The sequence below is a fragment of a genome, unplaced genomic scaffold, assembly GCF_019419815.1.
Source record: "Pyrus x bretschneideri cultivar Hongxiangsu unplaced genomic scaffold, Pyrus_bretschneideri_v1 Contig32, whole genome shotgun sequence".
Classification (NCBI taxonomy): domain Eukaryota; kingdom Viridiplantae; phylum Streptophyta; class Magnoliopsida; order Rosales; family Rosaceae; genus Pyrus; species Pyrus x bretschneideri.
The window spans coordinates 2,293,445-2,309,435 of record NW_025999635.1 but is presented as its reverse complement, the minus strand read 5'-3'; the positions used below and the strand labels follow the sequence as shown (position 1 = coordinate 2,309,435).

Below are 15,991 nucleotides of genomic sequence, written 5' to 3'. Positions count from 1 at the left end.
TATATATGGCCGTTAATGTGACGAAAATATACGGATCACAGTTTGACACGTGCATCTAAACGTTTCTTTTTGGGAGTGTAACGAATTACTTTTGCACCCGTTAGATTGTGATTTGCATTGCATTAGGGAGCCAAACACCCAAATCCTTTAATGGAAAGAGAAATTTCTTAGTATACTGGAAATACAATTCGGTACACGAAGTGTTCGAATACAAGTGATTGGATACTTAAAAAAAATCATTTCAACCATTTTTATTTTGAACTTGGTGTACGGGGCAGCGTTTTAGAACTTACAGAATCAAACGGCTGTGGCCAGTTTTGTTTAAGATATGTTTATTTATTTTGAATGAATGAAGTCTGTATCATATCGAATATAAGAAATAAGTATTGGCCACTCTTCTTAATTTATTTTGTTAAACGATAAATTTTATTAGATTAAATTAGACGTTAAATTAGTAAAAGGACTCTTACCTCTCTGCCAGATTTAAAATTTTCGCCCTCCTTTTTTCATTTTCTCAGTAGGGTTTTTCCCATTCGACAAAAGCCCATTTTTTTTAAATTCAAACAAATAAATCAAAAATTTTTAAAAACCACCACTTCCTTTTCGTGATTTTATTTCACAATTTCTTCGACCTCATTTTCAAAAACAATCCGAGAAATACTTACAACTGAATTTTCCGGGGAATTGGAGCTTGGTAGATTCGAAGAAAGAAGGAAAGAAAACACAAATCGGAAAAGTTGGGAAGAAAGAGGGGGACAATGAGTACTGGGTTGGATCCGTCGATGACTTTGCTGGCAGCAAGCGGCGGTGACACCGTGAAGCTCTTCGATGTGTCGGACAAGTCCGCCGATCCCCTCGTTTTGAGCTACACTCCTTCTCCTGGTTCCCATGTCAATTCGCTCAAGTGGAATCACACCAGTCAGTCTCTCTCTCTCTCTCTCTCTCTCTCTCCCCCCCCCCCCAATTGGATGATGGTTTTTGCTTTCTGCTGTCTCTGTTTATAGGTTTTGAAAAAAAATTTGATCTTTGTAAACGAGAAAATTTTGGTCAATTTTTGCTGCATTTTCTTAGCTGCCAAACAGTGGGTTTAGTTTATTCAATGTGGATTGTGTTTTGCAGATATGGTGGTGGCTAGTGCTGGAGATGACAAGAAGTTATCGTTGTGGAATAAGAATGGGAAGAGCATGGGCACCATTCCGCTGGCCGGAACCGAAAGCGGAGACGGCATTGAGGTAATTCAGTTACAATTATATAATTGAAGTAGATTTGGTGTGACAGTAATGTGAAAAAATAAATGCTTGAGAGAATGTGTTGGGTTGGTAGTTGATATTCTGCTGGTGGAACTATTTATGCAGGAGTCAATATTGGCTCTCAGCTTCGGTAACAAGGTTTCTAGATACATCTGTTCCGGTGGAACCGGTCAGGTTGTAAGAATATGGGATTTGCAGAGAAAGCGATGTATCAAATGGTTGAGGGGTCACTCTAGTACGATTACGGGTGCAATGTACAATTGCAAAGATGAGCACTTGGCTTCCATCAGTCTTAATGGGGACCTCATACTTCACAACCTTGCATCTGGTGCAAGGACTACTGAACTCAAGGACCCCAATCAACAGGTTGTCTTCTCTTTGAATCTTTCCGCTGAATATTACCGTAGTCTTTGTGGCTTTGAGTCCTTAGTTTCCAACCTAATTGGTTGTTTGCTGGTTTTTAAGACCAGGTACTAAGAGTGCTTGACTATTCCCGGATTAGCCGACACCTTCTTGTGACAGCAGGTGATGGAGGTTCTGTACATTTGTGGGACACAACCGCCCGTAGCCCAAAGGTTTGTAGTAGGTTTCATCAAATATTGATGCTGAGCTGGGTTGTCTTGGTCTTTTGTGTTTGCATTCCCATTGGGAGATGGAAATTAAATTTTGTTCCCAGTCATGGAAAACAGGCATATTTGAAATAGAGATTAGTTACATTGCCTTTTTTTTTTCTTTTTTTTTTTTACAACTTTCCGACTCCCCAAACCCAAAGCATTGATCTTTGATAGCAGCAATGGTCAAGTATTATCCCCTTGTTAACTTTCTTGTTTATCACTTCCGCTGTATTAAATCTAGGCATTGTTGTTAAGTTGAAAAATACTCACTTCCCCTATTGAGTCTTGTTTCTCTTAGTTTATGTTTTACTTGTAATTGAATTGGTTTGTTTCTTTCTTCTTATCTTCCCTTTTTCAAACTCTTTTACGCAGGTTTCTTGGCTGAAGCAGCATTCTGCACCAACTGCTGGGATCAGTTTCTCTCCATCGAATGACAAGGTCTCATAAATGCGTATAACTTTACATTTTGTAGTCCATTATTTTTTATAAGACAAGAAGGCTATCTATCATGTGCTACTAAATTGTGAAGATTTTTCTTAGAGTCAGAATATGTAGAGAGGTATTAACTAAGCCTTCTGATATTCAAAATATTTTCCTCTTGATAGATGTTTGCTACAGTTGGGCTTGATAAGAAGTTGTATACTTACGACACAGGGTCGAGACAACCTTCACATTGTATTTCCTATAAAGCACCTTTCTCTTCATTGGCATTTAGAGATGATGGTTGGGTATTGGCAGCTGGGACAAGCAGTGGTGATGTGGTGTTCTACGATGTCCGTGGTAAACCAGAGCCTTTCACTGGTATTCGTGCTTATAGTAGTTCAGAGGTCTCTCTCTCTCTCTCTCTCTCTCTCTCTCTCTCCCCCTCTCTCTCTCTCTCTCTGCACTGTTCCTTGAAACATTGAATTTTGGAAAAAATAGTGTTGTCTCTAGGATTTTTTATTTTCCTATCCTTTAAATTCCAAATTATTTAACAGTAGGTGTCGTTTTCATTATTAAGGATCAAGATACCTCATCATGAGGATTAGGGGTCAGGCTCAAACTTTCGATCATCCCTGGTTAGGTAGATATATCACAAGGATGTTCTCATGGGGACACACAATAGGGTGTTTAGCTTTTAACAAGCAGTCTACATGTATGACTCAGTAGGGTGTTTCACTTTGTACTAATCGTTTATAGTATTCATCAGGCTGTTACAAGTCTATGCTGGCAAAGGTCAAAACCTGTCGTTGTAAACGAAAGCAATTGTACTGTTGAGACTGCTCTTTTAGGAGATGCTGTTGAAGATTCAATCCTTATGCCTGACCAACTTCCTTCTGTGACTTCATCAAGTCTTCCTCTATCTACGGCAGTATCTAGTTCTCGAAATTCAGGCCGTTCAAGTTTATCTGCAGAGACATCTTCAGTTACAGCAGCTGGCAGTGGACTAACATCAAGCATACTTTGTGTATCTACTGGAGAGGATACACCGCAACGAGGCCGTTTGTGGCCTGGTGGAACATTGCATAGATTGCATCCTCCTCGATCTACTTATAACTTCAAGGATGATATGGAGGTGTTCTCCCCTCTTGTGGACGTTCATCCAATCACACCTTCACTTGACAAACTTTGGGATGATGACAAATTGAAGAAGGATAATTTGTCCGGTAGGAGATTCCCTTTTGCAGAAGATGGGGCCAGTGATCATCCAATATTTGATTGGAAACCCAGTTCAACATCTAAACAGGTCTCAGTTATCCATATCTTTAATTTTTCTTGGATGAATGCTTAATGTGAAATGTTCCATTTTTTTTTTTTTTTTTTTTTTAACAAACGATATTATCTACAGTACGTAGAACTATTTTAAACTTCTTAACAATTGTTTTTTCGACTAACAAGTTCAGTTCTTACAATTATGATTTCTGGACTAGCATGTCTTTATTGTTCTGTAAATGGTAAACCAAATGAAATGTTAGATTGAACGTAACCATGTATGCTAGGCAGGTAAGAGTGTAGTTACTTCTATGTAATTAAATTCATTTGCTATTTTTGGGGTGGGGGTGTTAAATTTCATGATGCCTTTGTTGCATATGCATTGTTCTGAATGATAATTTGTGTTATTTTTTGGTGCAGGACGACATAAAATCGTCATTTGCACTATTAGAATCAACTCCTGCACCGTCTTCCAAGAGTGAAGACCCATCCATCACCCCTCCAGAAGCTTGGGGTGGTGAGAGATTTTCTGATAAGTTCCGCCAGCCAATCACTTTTACATCTCGCATTGGGATGTCGGCTCAGACATCAGGATCAACTTTATCTGGACTGCCAGATATGTCTTTAACAGCAAAGTTTGCAAATTTGCGCACCAAAGATTTGTCTTCCATTCAGGAGACTTCATTAGGATTTCAAGAACACATTTCTTCAAGTGCCATGCCTATGTCCCCCGGTAACAAAGCCCTCCTGGGACAGGCTAACCTTGATTCACCAACATCTTTGACGTTGCCTCGGAGATTCTCAACTTATGCAGAGAGGATAAGCACTACATCTAACTTCAATGATCGAACGTCCCTAGCAGTGAGTTCACCAAAAACAAAGAAAACAGGAGCCGAAGGCAGAGAAGAACTGTTGAATAGCTTCTTGTCAAAGTCAGATACATCAACTGCCACAGAATCAGGGGTTCTTCCAGCAGTGAATGTATGGGTAACAGATTTATTGGATAAGTCATCGTCTTTGATTTTGCTCATATCACATGCTTTCACCTCTTGATTTTATGCTGTCATTCAAATTGGAAACCAGTGATGGAATTTGTTAGGAGAAGCCACCACCGATGTTTATCATGTTGCCCTTTACTGTCGTACCAGAATATTATTGTTAACTCAACGATGATGATTGTGACAGGGTGGAAGTTCGCATCTCCAAAATGCACCCCAACAAGATGCACAGCAGGGAAGCTCCTTTACATTTCAGATTTTTCAACGTACTCTAGAAGAAACTCTCGATTCTTTTCAGAAATCCATACACGAAGATATGAGGAACCTTCATATAGAAATTTTAAGGCAATTTCATATGCAAGAGGTACGCATCTGCTATGTTGTTGTTCCCTTTTCATTTTCATGTCGTTCCTAATGCATTTTCTGGAATCGTTTCACAGACGGAAATGTCAAATGTGATGACTGCAATGCTGGAAAACCAAGCTGAGCTGATGAAAGAAGTTAAGTCTCTCCGGAAAGAAAACCAGCAGCTCCGGCAATTGCTTTGAGCATCGGTGACGTTTGTTAATTGTTTCGATTATTTTTTGTGGATTTGGGATACGTCTGTTGTTTCAGTGTTGTAATTTGCTCTCCATCAGTGGTCGTTTGTTCTATAGGTAGACTAGAATTACTTCTCTCGGCCGGTGGGGCGAGGTTTAAAGCACAGGTAGAAATGCAAGTGCTATAGGAAGTAGAGTTTGTGAGCATGTACAGAATGATCATTCCCTGCTAGAATGAAGGCTTTGATTCGGGTGAAAATTATAAGCATTGTCATGTTTCAGCTCCTACTGCTCCACTCCTACTGTTACACAATCGAGCTCGTCTTCAATTCTCTTGGACGTGCTTTTAGGGTAGAAGATCCCGACTCGCATAGAGTATTGATGCACTTCCAAACGAGCACTAAGTCAGCGAACTTATGAGAGATCTTCAAGGGATGTTAACTAAAATGATTTGATTTTCTGAAAAGCATGACTGAAATTGCAGATATTATTGTCTTTCATACAAACAAATCCGTCGACAAAGAATTGAAACGTCTCAACAAGGTCGTGTTGTTATAGCGATACAGGGGTGAGGAAAATAGCCCCACCCTCAAACAAAACGCCGGCATAAATTTTAAGCCGGTATCTTGTTTAAATTGTAGCCGCTAAGAAACACCGACGCGAAATATGTCGCAGTTGAGAACGTACAACATGTAGCAGAAGCACGTTGAGGCAGTCGGCACTTAACCACCTCGGAGTCCATGGGAAATTAGAACCGTTCATGGCTTTTCCCACGCGAATACAGAAAATCTTGAAGTTCGACAGACTTGCAAATAGGAGGCTTCAGCTTTGTACTACGCCTCATTTCTTGATGAATCTCAACACATCGCCAACAAGATGTAATGAACCAGTTACAAGGACCTGCTATATAAACTTTGGTTCCATGAAAACGAAAAATAAAAATGTACATTACTCTCCTAAAAAACCAGCATTACCTGAAAACGAACAGATTTACTTTGCCGGACACTGTCCCTGAGCCATTGTATAGCTGACGGGAGAGATGGAAAAACTGCACTATTTTCACAACTTTTGACAGCGATTTCCTTATCATCTGTTAGTTCTTCACGAACAGTGCCTGCGCTATTGTCATCGCCTCCTATCAAAGTAAAAAAATACAAACACTTCCAACTGGGAAATACAGTGCACTCCTGAATTATATGGTATGTGTGTGTGTGTACAAATGTTGTTTGAAGACCAAGTTGACATTTTATGTTATAAGCCACATACCTTTGTTACACATCATTAAATTTTCCCACACTTTTTGAAGAGCGAACTGCCACGACAAATCCACCTGAGAATCAGTCGGAGGCAAGGAATGCGATCCGACCTTGTGATTCACTGATGTGTTTGGTACAAACAGAGCCTTCTTGAAGTAGACACCTAAAACCATATCTCATAAGTTCCCTCGAAAAATAGTTCAAGATAGTTGAAGGAAGTTGAGGTACCGCCATAAAACCAATTGGCAATAGAGGAGTGGCCTAATTCCTTGTAAACCCGTCCAAACTTTCCAATCACGGATCCTCACAAAATTCATTGCAGATCAAAATATAAAGAACGAATCTGAACCTATAAATTCCCCTTAGATCTTCAAAACTTACTAGACGAAAATTCAGGGGATTACATCAAGTGATGCTTATGCTCACCGTGACTAGCACATGTTTTCATCAGGTTCGGAAGAAGCAACTGAGGATCCCTCACTGACATACAATTAAACAGCAATATCTGCAAGTGTTTATCAACGTATTTTTCTTGGTAACAGCAAGAGGAAAATGAATATCTCCAAGGCTTGTAAAATAAAGCGTCTACCTGTTCTGAATTCTTCCTGACTGTTTCAATAGGGTGCCTCTGTACCCAATCATGTGATGATCTAGAAGTACCGGGTGGCTGAACAGAATGAGAAAACCATCTTGCGCATATTTCCATGCTTTCTGGGCTATGTGCACCGTCCAAATAAAACACGAGATCTTCAGGGCTTTCGCTGTTAATAAAGCGATCAGGGACTATTTGAGCCCGTCCTTGTAAACTGACTTTAGCAGTTAGTCCTTTTATGTATTGCTCCGGCAGAGAAGTCTGTTCCATTTGGATATGCATATAGATCCATCAACATAGATATCAAGAACAAAGCGGAGAACTGATTGCTCATAGAACTTACACTATGTTCAGGGTATTCAAGGTGACCGGTCCTCTGGAGCCAGGTAGAGGACAGTGCAATAGCAAGACCAGCATTAACATACTGGTGCTCGCCTTCAAGCCCAAGTTTTAAGCCATTCAGCATATTAGGATCCAACGGTCGTACGAGTTGAAGGGGTACCTGGAACCAGCATAATCTCTCAGTTCATTGAAGACGTATTCTGTGAGTTATCTATTTAGCTCATGTTCCTTCCAACATAGTACTTATGACTCAACAACTTTGTAGTCCTTAAAGAACCTAAATTCAGAATCCTACGGCTTCCGATAAAACAAACGTATCCTAGGATTGCAGAAGAATGCAAGTTGAGACTTAAGCAGCAAAGGGAGCCAGTGAAGGTTTAAGAGCATGTCAGTACTTAAAGGGGTTCTTAAAACAACAATGTGCACAGAACGTATCTCAAAACTTTGATCTGTTCGTTAGGAGTTCATCTACTTATTAGATGACCGCTTGTATATTACAGTTTTTCTAGAAGAGACATCAAATTTCTTACATTCTGTATCATGCATTTTCAATTCTGGGGGAAACAAAAATCAGTGAAGGGTAATGTCATGCAACCTACATCCAACCGAGAAGCCTTCTCTTCCAGTACATGCATTGCTTCATCAGGTTGAGGCACAGTCAAGGCAGGAACCCTAGACTGAATTGAAAGCAAAAGCAATGGGCACGGTAACAGAAGTGAGTGTAAGTTCTGTGAGACATATTACCAGTCATCATATACATATGAAAAATGTAATTTTAACGAAAACCTTGAAGATTCCAGCCTTCTCCCCCGCAATTGCTCCCAGAGTATTTCCTATTTATAGCATTCAACAAAGAAAACAGAATCAATTATGCGTATTAAACATCTGTGGACATGTATTAATCTTTGTATATCGTGTTGCTAGACAATCTGGACCACACATTCAAGCAATAATCCACTTGATCAATGGCCCAAAATGACAGTTCGACACCAGAACATGCCAGCTAGTAATTGTATCGCATTGCAAATACAGAAAACATTTGCATATGTTCTTTGTATTTATATTTTCAATTAAAATGTTTCAATTACTCACATGTAAATACATAGGTTTGAGAAAACACTAACCAAGAATCTCCATGTGGTCATATCCGAGGGAAGATATACCACAGACAACAGGTGCCTGAACCTGAAACGTTAATGCATCCGTACTCGGTTATTGTCAAAGTAAGCGAATTAATGAATTTCGTACTCAAATACCATTTCACATACCACATTTGTTGCATCAAACCTACCGCCTAACCCAACCTCCAAGATAGCAACGTCTACCTGCATAGAAGATTAAATTAAAAGCAACATTTCTGATTCACATCATCGATATCAGTAACATTTCTGGAGAGGAAGATGTTACATGGAAGCAACTGAGAAGATATGCTCCAAACCTGTTCTTCTGCAAATATTTTGAAGGCAAGCAAGGCAAGGAAGCGAAAGTAGGTAGGCATTGGTATATCGTCAGTAGCTTTTTCCTGCATTTGAAATACAAAGTTCTACATTGATCAATACATCGCAGAACGAAAAAGTGCTAATTCACAATTACAAACACAGGCATCGAAATATTAGAAAGACGCCCAGCAAAGATAAAAGGCAAACCAAGCACGGATTACCTCAAGTCTCTCGAAACACCACCAGAAATATGCTAAAAATTTCTCTTCATTGATGTCCACACTGTAGCAATCAACCAAAACAAGAAAATTTAATTTTTTGAAGGCAAACACATTGCATAAAAACTTACAAAACTTACTTGGTAACATGGCAGTTATATGAAAACAGCTAAGCCTACGCTTACCCTAAACTCACCCGTCCAACCGAAATCTTTCTCGAACATCAATGAGATGAGGAGACGTGAAAAGTCCAGTGCGAAAACCGCAATGGCGTAATATCGACTCTGTGAAGGTGCAGGTGGATCCCTTTCCAATCCCCCCAAACAAGAAAACAGCAATCAGTCCCACATCATACATAAACAAGTAACTAAAGCCAGTGTATATATACAGTGTCACACTGCTAAAAAAAAGCTTGTATCTTCACCCTAAACCACATATTTTACAATAAAGGGTAGCGATTTTCAACGCTTCTCTTGAACCATCTGCGCTCTAAACTGAATATATTACAATTTTTTCCGCACTCGCAAGTCACAAGAGAAGTGTGAAAATTACTAAACTCCAAAATTGTGTATATACCTTGCCTTTGGTGCCAGCAACGTGAATAATCTTCATCTGTGCAATTGGCTCCTCCAACTCCAGAATCTGCATGTTTTATTACATAAACGCCATTAATTACTCGAATTTGCAAACACATGAGCTCAAATACGACGTCGCTTAACCAGTGAATAAAGCTCAGTATTTTTCATAAGCGAAAGAAAATGTACTGTGAGATAGTCGAAGAGGAGGTCGAAGCGGTCGCCCTTGTTGCTCTTGTCGGCACGACTGCGTTTGGTGATCAAGGAGGATAGAGCGGCCAATGCCTTCTCGTAGGGAGTTGCCGGAGGCGGCGCCGAGGAGCCATTGCCGCCTGCATGCAAAATAACGAATGAATAGACGGGACGAGGAGGAGGAGGAGGGGGTCGTATAATTTCGTATTTACCTGCTTCCACCATGGCGAGCGGAGTGGTTGGTTTAGATCTGAATCGAAGGGAGAGTAATATGTATAGAAGGTGAGTATTTAAGCGCTAAAAGATTAAGGGATTGGGGTTGAAAGGTTGAAAATATAAGGAACAAAGACATGGTGACGTGATGGATTAGCAAACGAACAAACCAAACAATTTTCTGCTGTGCGCATATACCCTCTGCCAAGCCTGTCATAGTTAGTTAAAGACCTAACCGCCCGTGACTCGGGCTAGGGACTCCGCTCCTGGGAACGTGGACACCCATGCTGGAGGCCATGCCAAACGTCCTAAGCTAGTTTCGTGTCAGTTAGGATTACGGTTTAGTAGTATTTTTCTTTAGCTGTAAAGCTAGGAGCGGGAAGTTTCAGTTCGATTCTCGCCAAAAACGAATTGAACTAAATTATTGCTAACCCAGTATGAGACTTAGACATGGTTTGGTACTCAGGTGATTCTGAAAAAAGCTGGTATCAAAAAAAGCTAGGAGTTGTTTTTGTGTTTGGTAAACATTCAGCTTCAGCTTTTTTTCATAGTTTTTGGTGAAAAAAAAGCCAAAAACAAGAAGCTGCAAAACCCAGCTTTGAAAAATCGGCTTTTTTCACATCTGTTTTACATAAAAGTTTACCAAACACTATAATACTGTTTTTTTTTTCAAAAGCACTTTTACAAAAAAATTTACCAAACACTTTGCTGCTTTATTTCACAGCCGCTTATTCTCACAGCACAGCAGAATCAGCTTTTTTTCAAAGCACAGTAATACCAAATCAGCCCTTAGCCGACCCTAACCCCTTTAATATAAATAATATCATTTAAGGAAAAAAAAAAATCAAATCATCTGAGTTAAAAAAAATAAAAAATAAAAAAGGAAAGAAAATATGATTGTGACAAAAAAAATAAAGTTTCAGTTTCTCGCCAAAGACGAATTGAATTACATTATTGCTAGCCATGTATCAGGTTTAGTCCACACTCTATCATTTTAGTGTAGATATTATCGTTATTAAAAATATGATTATGATGAAAAAATAAATCGAACCAAATAATATAATATCTTGATTAGGCCGCAATTTTAGCGTAAAAGCCGATGCAGACCCCAAATTCTATTTGTATCAAATCCATGGCAAATCCAAATACAATATTAAACCCAATTACCAGCTTTAGGCCCAAGGTAAGACCGTACAACTATATCAAACGACAAACGGTGATTCTCTTCTGGCGTATCTGACGGTGTGCCGTCTCAGCCACAGCTCATACATCAACGTATAAAACGAATCGAACGGCTCCGGTGTCTCGTTCCACATAAAGTGCCGACTTGCAGCCACACCTAATTTTCTCATCTTTTCGTGCCGCTCCCAACACGCGCGACCCAACACGCGCTTCAGGTCCCTCACTACGCCGCCACGACGTCCCACGAACAACGCGATCTCCTGCCACCTCAGCACGTCCGAGAACGGCAGGTCGTGGATCGGACGGTCAGTAATCACCACCGGCACGCACCCGAAACGCAGCGCCTCCCCGATCCCCGACACGTCGCCTCCTCCGTACTCGAACAGACAGAATTTGCTCCCACCGAGTCTGTCCGCGAAAGTATTCAGATCCGACGGCTTGGATTCGATCAGAAAATCGGGGTCGCTGCTCAGTTCCTTGACTAACGTTGACTCTTTGACCCAATCGAACTTGGCGTAGCCCAAGAAACTCGCGGTGTTGCTCGTCGGCGCGGGAGTGCTCGGGACCGGCGGAAGCGAAATGTCCTTGTGAGGGATGAACTTCCCGGCCGGCGTCGGGAAGCACGAGATCTGGACCGAGTTTTTCTTCAACCCGACGAGATTCCGGTCCGATTCGAACCCGATGCCGGTGCATGAGAGGTAGAAATGGTCGGCACCGAGGGTGCGGTTCCAGTAGGGAAGCTCGGTGCGGAGCGATCTGATGAGGCGCGAGACGGAGCGCGGGGGAAGGTCCGAGGGGAAGGGGACGAAGAAGAGATGGGCTTTTTCGGGGTTTTCGGTGGGGAAGTGGCTGTCCTGGAGGCGCGTGTAGAAGAGCGATTGGGATGGGGAGATAAAGGGGAAGGTGCTGTCTGAGTTGTAGATGAAGATTTTGAAGGAATGGAACATGTTTTGGTAATTTGGGTGAATTGTGTTGGGTGAGAGGTAGGGGGGAGTGAGGGGTTGGGAATGGGCAGCGAGGACGGTGGAGAGAGAGAAGTGGAGTAGGAGGATCCGGAATATGGATGATTGATTGATCCTCCAGAACTCCAAAAAAAAGATCCTTTTCCGATTAATACAATGCTGAGATAATCATTGTGCTAATATAAAACTAGATTAGCAATTTTATAAGAATGTACTTTTTAGTGTTAATTGTTAATTGAGATAACTAAATTTGTAGGCTAAATTTTGTAAATTAAATGAAATAGAGGTTAATTATTGAATTATCATTTCAGTGTTGATTAACGTGCTTATTTTTTAAGCTAAACTTTTATCTTTAATATGGACCGCTCACAACATCAACTTTTACGTGTGGCATGTTTTCGCTTATACATAAACAATTCTGATTTGGTGGCGTTGTAGTTTGTGAAGTCATTAGATCTGTTAATGAATAAAAATTGCTAGTATTATACAAGAATGTAAGCATGTAACTTAAATAAAAGAGGGTTTTTTCTTTTTTTTTTAAATAAACGATATTAATTATACTAAAATGGCATAATAGTGGACTAAACCTCATAACTAATTTGTGAATATAAGTGCTCCAAATCAATGTCATCATTCCATACTTTTTTGTTAACTACTCTTTTAGTATAGCGACATTGCATAGGCATGGGAGCAATATGTCCAATCAAGGGTAAATTATATTTTACCTCTTCAAGTTTGGGTGCAATTACAACTTTATACATTTTTAAAACATTTTAATCTCATACACAAATTTTATATTTTGTTACAATTTCATACATTCGTTAGTCAAACCGTTAATCTAACTAATGAATGTATGAAATTGCAACAAAATACAAGTTTGTGTATGTGATTGAAATATTTTAAAGATATTGTATGATGTTGCAATTGCACCTAAACTTGAAAGGATAAAATGTAATTTATCCAATTAAAAAACACCACGTAATAACCACCATAAAATCATGATGTGAAATTCCAACGAGACCATAAATATCTTTAAATAATATAATTTCATTCTGAATTAATATAAAGAAAAATTAAGGGCCCTTCCATTGTTTTTTCTTCTTCCATACAACCACTGTCACATCCCCGCCCAGGGGGAATCACTTCCCGGGCCCGCTCCACCACCGTAGCACGATATTGTCCGCTTTGAGCTTACCATTCCCTCACGGTTTTGTTTTTGGGAACTCACGAGCAACTTCTCACTGGGTCACCCATCATGGAATTGCTCTAGGCCCCTTCTCGCTTAACTTCGGAGTTTCTACGGAACCCGAAGCCAGTGAGTTCCCAAAAGGCCTCGTGCTAGGTAGAGATGGGAATATACATATAAAGATCATTCCCCTGGGCGATGTGGGATGTCACAATCCACCCCCCTTAGGGGCCCGACGTCCTTGTCGGCACACACGCGACCAGGGTTAGGCTCTGATACCAAATTGTCACATCCCGGTCCAGGGGGAATCACTTCCCGGGCCCGCTCCACCACCGTAGCACAATATTGTCCGCTTTGGGCTTACCATTCCCTCACGGTTTTGTTTTTGGGAACTCACGAGCAACTTCACAATGGGTCACCCATCATGGGATTGCTCTAGGTCCCTTCTCGCTTAACTTCGGAGTTCCTACGGAACCCGAAGCCAGTGAGCTCCCAAAAGGCCTCGTGCTAGGTAGAGATGGGAATATACATATAAGGATCACTCCCCTGGACGATTTGGGATGTCACAACCACAACTGCTCAGTATTGGTGAAAAATTAAGGGCCAATTATATTTTGTACCTAATTTGAGATTGTTTTTAAAATAGACCATCAGGTTTAATTTTCTCACATTACGCTTTAAGATTTTGAAATTGTATCAATTCGTACATTTTGTCTCTTGGAATATCGAATCCTCCATAAGGATCTCATGCTCACTATGTCAATGTGGTACAACCATACAAATGTGGCTTATATATTAGCTCATATAAGGATCTCATGCTCATTATGTCATAACGATGGATTAAACAATCAATCTGAATCAAAAGCATAATTGATATATTTTCAATAGTTTATAGTGCAAAAAGAAAAAATTAAAACTTTCATCAAACATGAAGGGAATAATATATATTTAACTCTAAAACTAATTCACAAGAACGTAGATGACTAAGAGCTTGTTTGGTATCATACTAAAAATTATCATCATTTCTAAAACTATTTCTTAAAAGCATGTCTCGAGAATAATTTTTCAGAAGACTCAAAAACTTATTTGGTATGAAATAATTTGTTGATCTCAAATTGCAATAGATTGGGATGCCAAACCTAGACCTATAAGCTTCATGGTCTTGGTCAGGTAAGTGACCTCCATTCGCGGCTCCCTTCCTCACCTTCTCTACGCCGGCGTTGACACCTTCCACGCCAGAAAACCCCTTCCCCTTCCATTGATCTCCCCAATTCCTCTAAGCTCTAATCCACATTTAGCCAAGCAGATTCTTTACTTCACCACCATATCTAACAGAGCCCAGCACCACACGGCGAAGAGAGAGACGAGAGGTTGAGCGAGAAAGGCATAGTGGGAAAAACCACTGAGTTTGTTTTGAAAACTGCGTTATCCAGAGTTTAAAAATTTTAAAACCTGACTTTTTGTGTTTCTAAGCCAATGAGCTATATATTGACCCAAAAAAAAAGCTAATGAGCTATAGGCAATTTTCCTTTTGTTATTTTTTAGATCATTTTTTTAAATCATCAACCAATCAAGAATAATTTTTTTTTTTTTGGACATTGGGTTGCGAGTTTTATTACCAACAACACACATTTATAAGAGAGAAACCCACATATAAAGCAAACACAACAACAAAGTATGGACCTCCAAAGTACCACAAAACCAAGCCCAACAGAAAAACAGAAAAAAAAATAAAAAAAAAACCCTAAGAGCCTGCATCCTCTGCCACTGCTGCCATCAGGACCACCACCAAACTCAAAACAGTGGCCTGAAATCAATCCAAATCGAGCTCCCAAAAGGAATAAAAAGAAAACTTCAACAATTTCCAAAGAGCACATCGAATATCGGCACCATGAATCAAAGGAAGCTCGTAGGAAACAATCCACGAATGACAGAGACAACAAGGCCAAGTTGAGGCAAGAAGGTGGTGAGAACACCCAAGCATCGATAAAATCCGAAGCTCTACCCATCTTCCTCCTAAACGAGAATCGTGACGCGTTCACGGTGGTGATTAGTGGAACCCGATTTAAAGTGTGAGATCAATGGAGGAGTGAGCCAAGTGGAAAGGGTAGGGTGTGGAGTGTTGGAAATAAAAGAGGTCGAGGGAAACGTATGTGAAGGAGGGGGAGTTGGTGAAGTGAAATTAGAGGCACTAGAGAAAAGAGGAGATGGTTGAACCAACAAACATGTAAAGGAAAAAACAAGCAGGAACAAAAGGAAAGAAAATAAAAACAACAGGAGCAAAGGGCTATCACCAACCCTAACCAGAGAGGAGAAGAATAGAGATGGAAACCCCCACCAAGGGGGGAAGAACCCTCACAAAAGGAGAGAAGCTCTCTCGCTTTTTAACAAGAATTATTAGTTTGTGATTCAAAAATCGTTTTCTAGTATAAAAAGTTGAATCCAAGTAAAGTACCAAAAAGGTTAGATTTTGATGCATGACTTCCATGACTACATATAAAATATTTTGATGATCAATAGGCATCTGTCTGGGTGGTGTAGTCGGTTATCACGCTAGTCTCACACACTAGAGGTCCCCGGTTCGAACCCGGGCTCAGACACTTTTTTTAAATTTATTTTATAATTATTTTTTCAATTCCTCATATATGGGCCTAAACTTGGCCCAATCAAACACAAGCCCATCCGCAAAGCAGCTCACGTGGTATCGATGATCCAGTCACGTGCAACAGGTGGAAAGCAAA

At 40.2% G+C, this 15,991-nt stretch overlaps 3 protein-coding genes and 1 non-coding gene across 11 annotated transcripts; 2 read left to right on the top strand and 2 right to left on the bottom strand.

Annotated features, from left to right (window-relative positions):
* Positions 1-508: 508 nt before the first annotated feature.
* On the top strand, positions 509-5,377 carry LOC103935904 (protein NEDD1). Of its 2 annotated transcripts, none has more exons than XM_048590517.1 (10): positions 509-918; positions 1,120-1,232; positions 1,356-1,616; positions 1,721-1,825; positions 2,237-2,302; positions 2,470-2,691; positions 3,054-3,590; positions 3,977-4,543; positions 4,742-4,918; positions 4,995-5,377. In XM_048590517.1, the coding sequence occupies exons 1-10, from the start codon at positions 759-761 to the stop codon at positions 5,100-5,102; spliced, it is 2,316 nt and encodes a 771-aa protein (XP_048446474.1). In that variant the 5' UTR covers positions 509-758; the 3' UTR covers positions 5,103-5,377. The 2 variants fall into 2 exon arrangements, with proteins under 2 accessions (XP_048446474.1, XP_009344000.2); XM_009345725.3 differs by having other exon boundaries at positions 511-918; positions 3,977-4,537.
* Positions 5,378-5,543: 166 nt separating this feature from the next.
* Positions 5,544-10,081, bottom strand: LOC103935896 (folylpolyglutamate synthase). Of its 7 annotated transcripts, none has more exons than XM_018644625.2 (16): positions 9,920-10,080; positions 9,705-9,847; positions 9,517-9,582; positions 9,137-9,246; positions 8,944-9,004; positions 8,722-8,805; positions 8,552-8,608; positions 8,408-8,468; positions 8,070-8,116; positions 7,883-7,960; positions 7,285-7,443; positions 6,939-7,202; positions 6,776-6,854; positions 6,360-6,512; positions 6,068-6,228; positions 5,544-5,993 (listed from the first exon to the last, which is right to left on the bottom strand). In XM_018644625.2, the coding sequence occupies exons 1-16, from the start codon at positions 9,930-9,932 to the stop codon at positions 5,934-5,936; spliced, it is 1,596 nt and encodes a 531-aa protein (XP_018500141.2). In that variant the 5' UTR covers positions 9,933-10,080; the 3' UTR covers positions 5,544-5,933. The 7 variants fall into 7 exon arrangements, 5 of the variants coding, with proteins under 5 accessions (XP_018500141.2, XP_048446478.1, XP_048446477.1 ...); XM_048590521.1 differs by having other exon boundaries at positions 5,544-5,996; positions 6,068-6,207; XR_007260547.1 differs by having other exon boundaries at positions 5,544-5,996; positions 6,068-6,212; positions 6,776-7,202.
* Positions 10,082-11,122: 1,041 nt separating this feature from the next.
* LOC103935885 (probable glycosyltransferase At5g03795) lies at positions 11,123-12,049 on the bottom strand. The gene has a single exon (XM_018644956.2). The coding sequence runs from the start codon at positions 12,047-12,049 to the stop codon at positions 11,123-11,125; it is 927 nt and encodes a 308-aa protein (XP_018500472.2).
* Positions 12,050-15,776: 3,727 nt separating this feature from the next.
* On the top strand, positions 15,777-15,850 carry TRNAV-CAC. The gene has a single exon. It is a non-coding gene; the product is annotated as a tRNA-Val (tRNA).
* The last annotated feature ends 141 nt before the right edge of the window (positions 15,851-15,991 follow it).

Coding starts and splice junctions, on each gene's coding strand:
- LOC103935904 (XM_048590517.1), top strand. CDS start 759: ATGAGTACTGGGTTGGATCCGTCGATGACTTTGCTGGCAGCAAGCGGC. Junction 1,826..2,236: donor CAACCGCCCGTAGCCCAAAG/GTTTGTAGTAGG, acceptor TCTTTTACGCAG/GTTTCTTGGCTGAAGCAGCA. Junction 3,591..3,976: donor CCAGTTCAACATCTAAACAG/GTCTCAGTTATC, acceptor TTTTTGGTGCAG/GACGACATAAAATCGTCATT.
- LOC103935896 (XM_048590518.1), bottom strand. Junction 8,609..8,721: donor AAATATTTGCAGAAGAACAG/GTTTGGAGCATA, acceptor TCTTCTATGCAG/GTAGACGTTGCTATCTTGGA. Junction 7,961..8,069: donor AGAAGGCTGGAATCTTCAAG/GTTTTCGTTAAA, acceptor CTTTCAATTCAG/TCTAGGGTTCCTGCCTTGAC.
- LOC103935885 (XM_018644956.2), bottom strand. CDS start 12,049: ATGTTCCATTCCTTCAAAATCTTCATCTACAACTCAGACAGCACCTTC.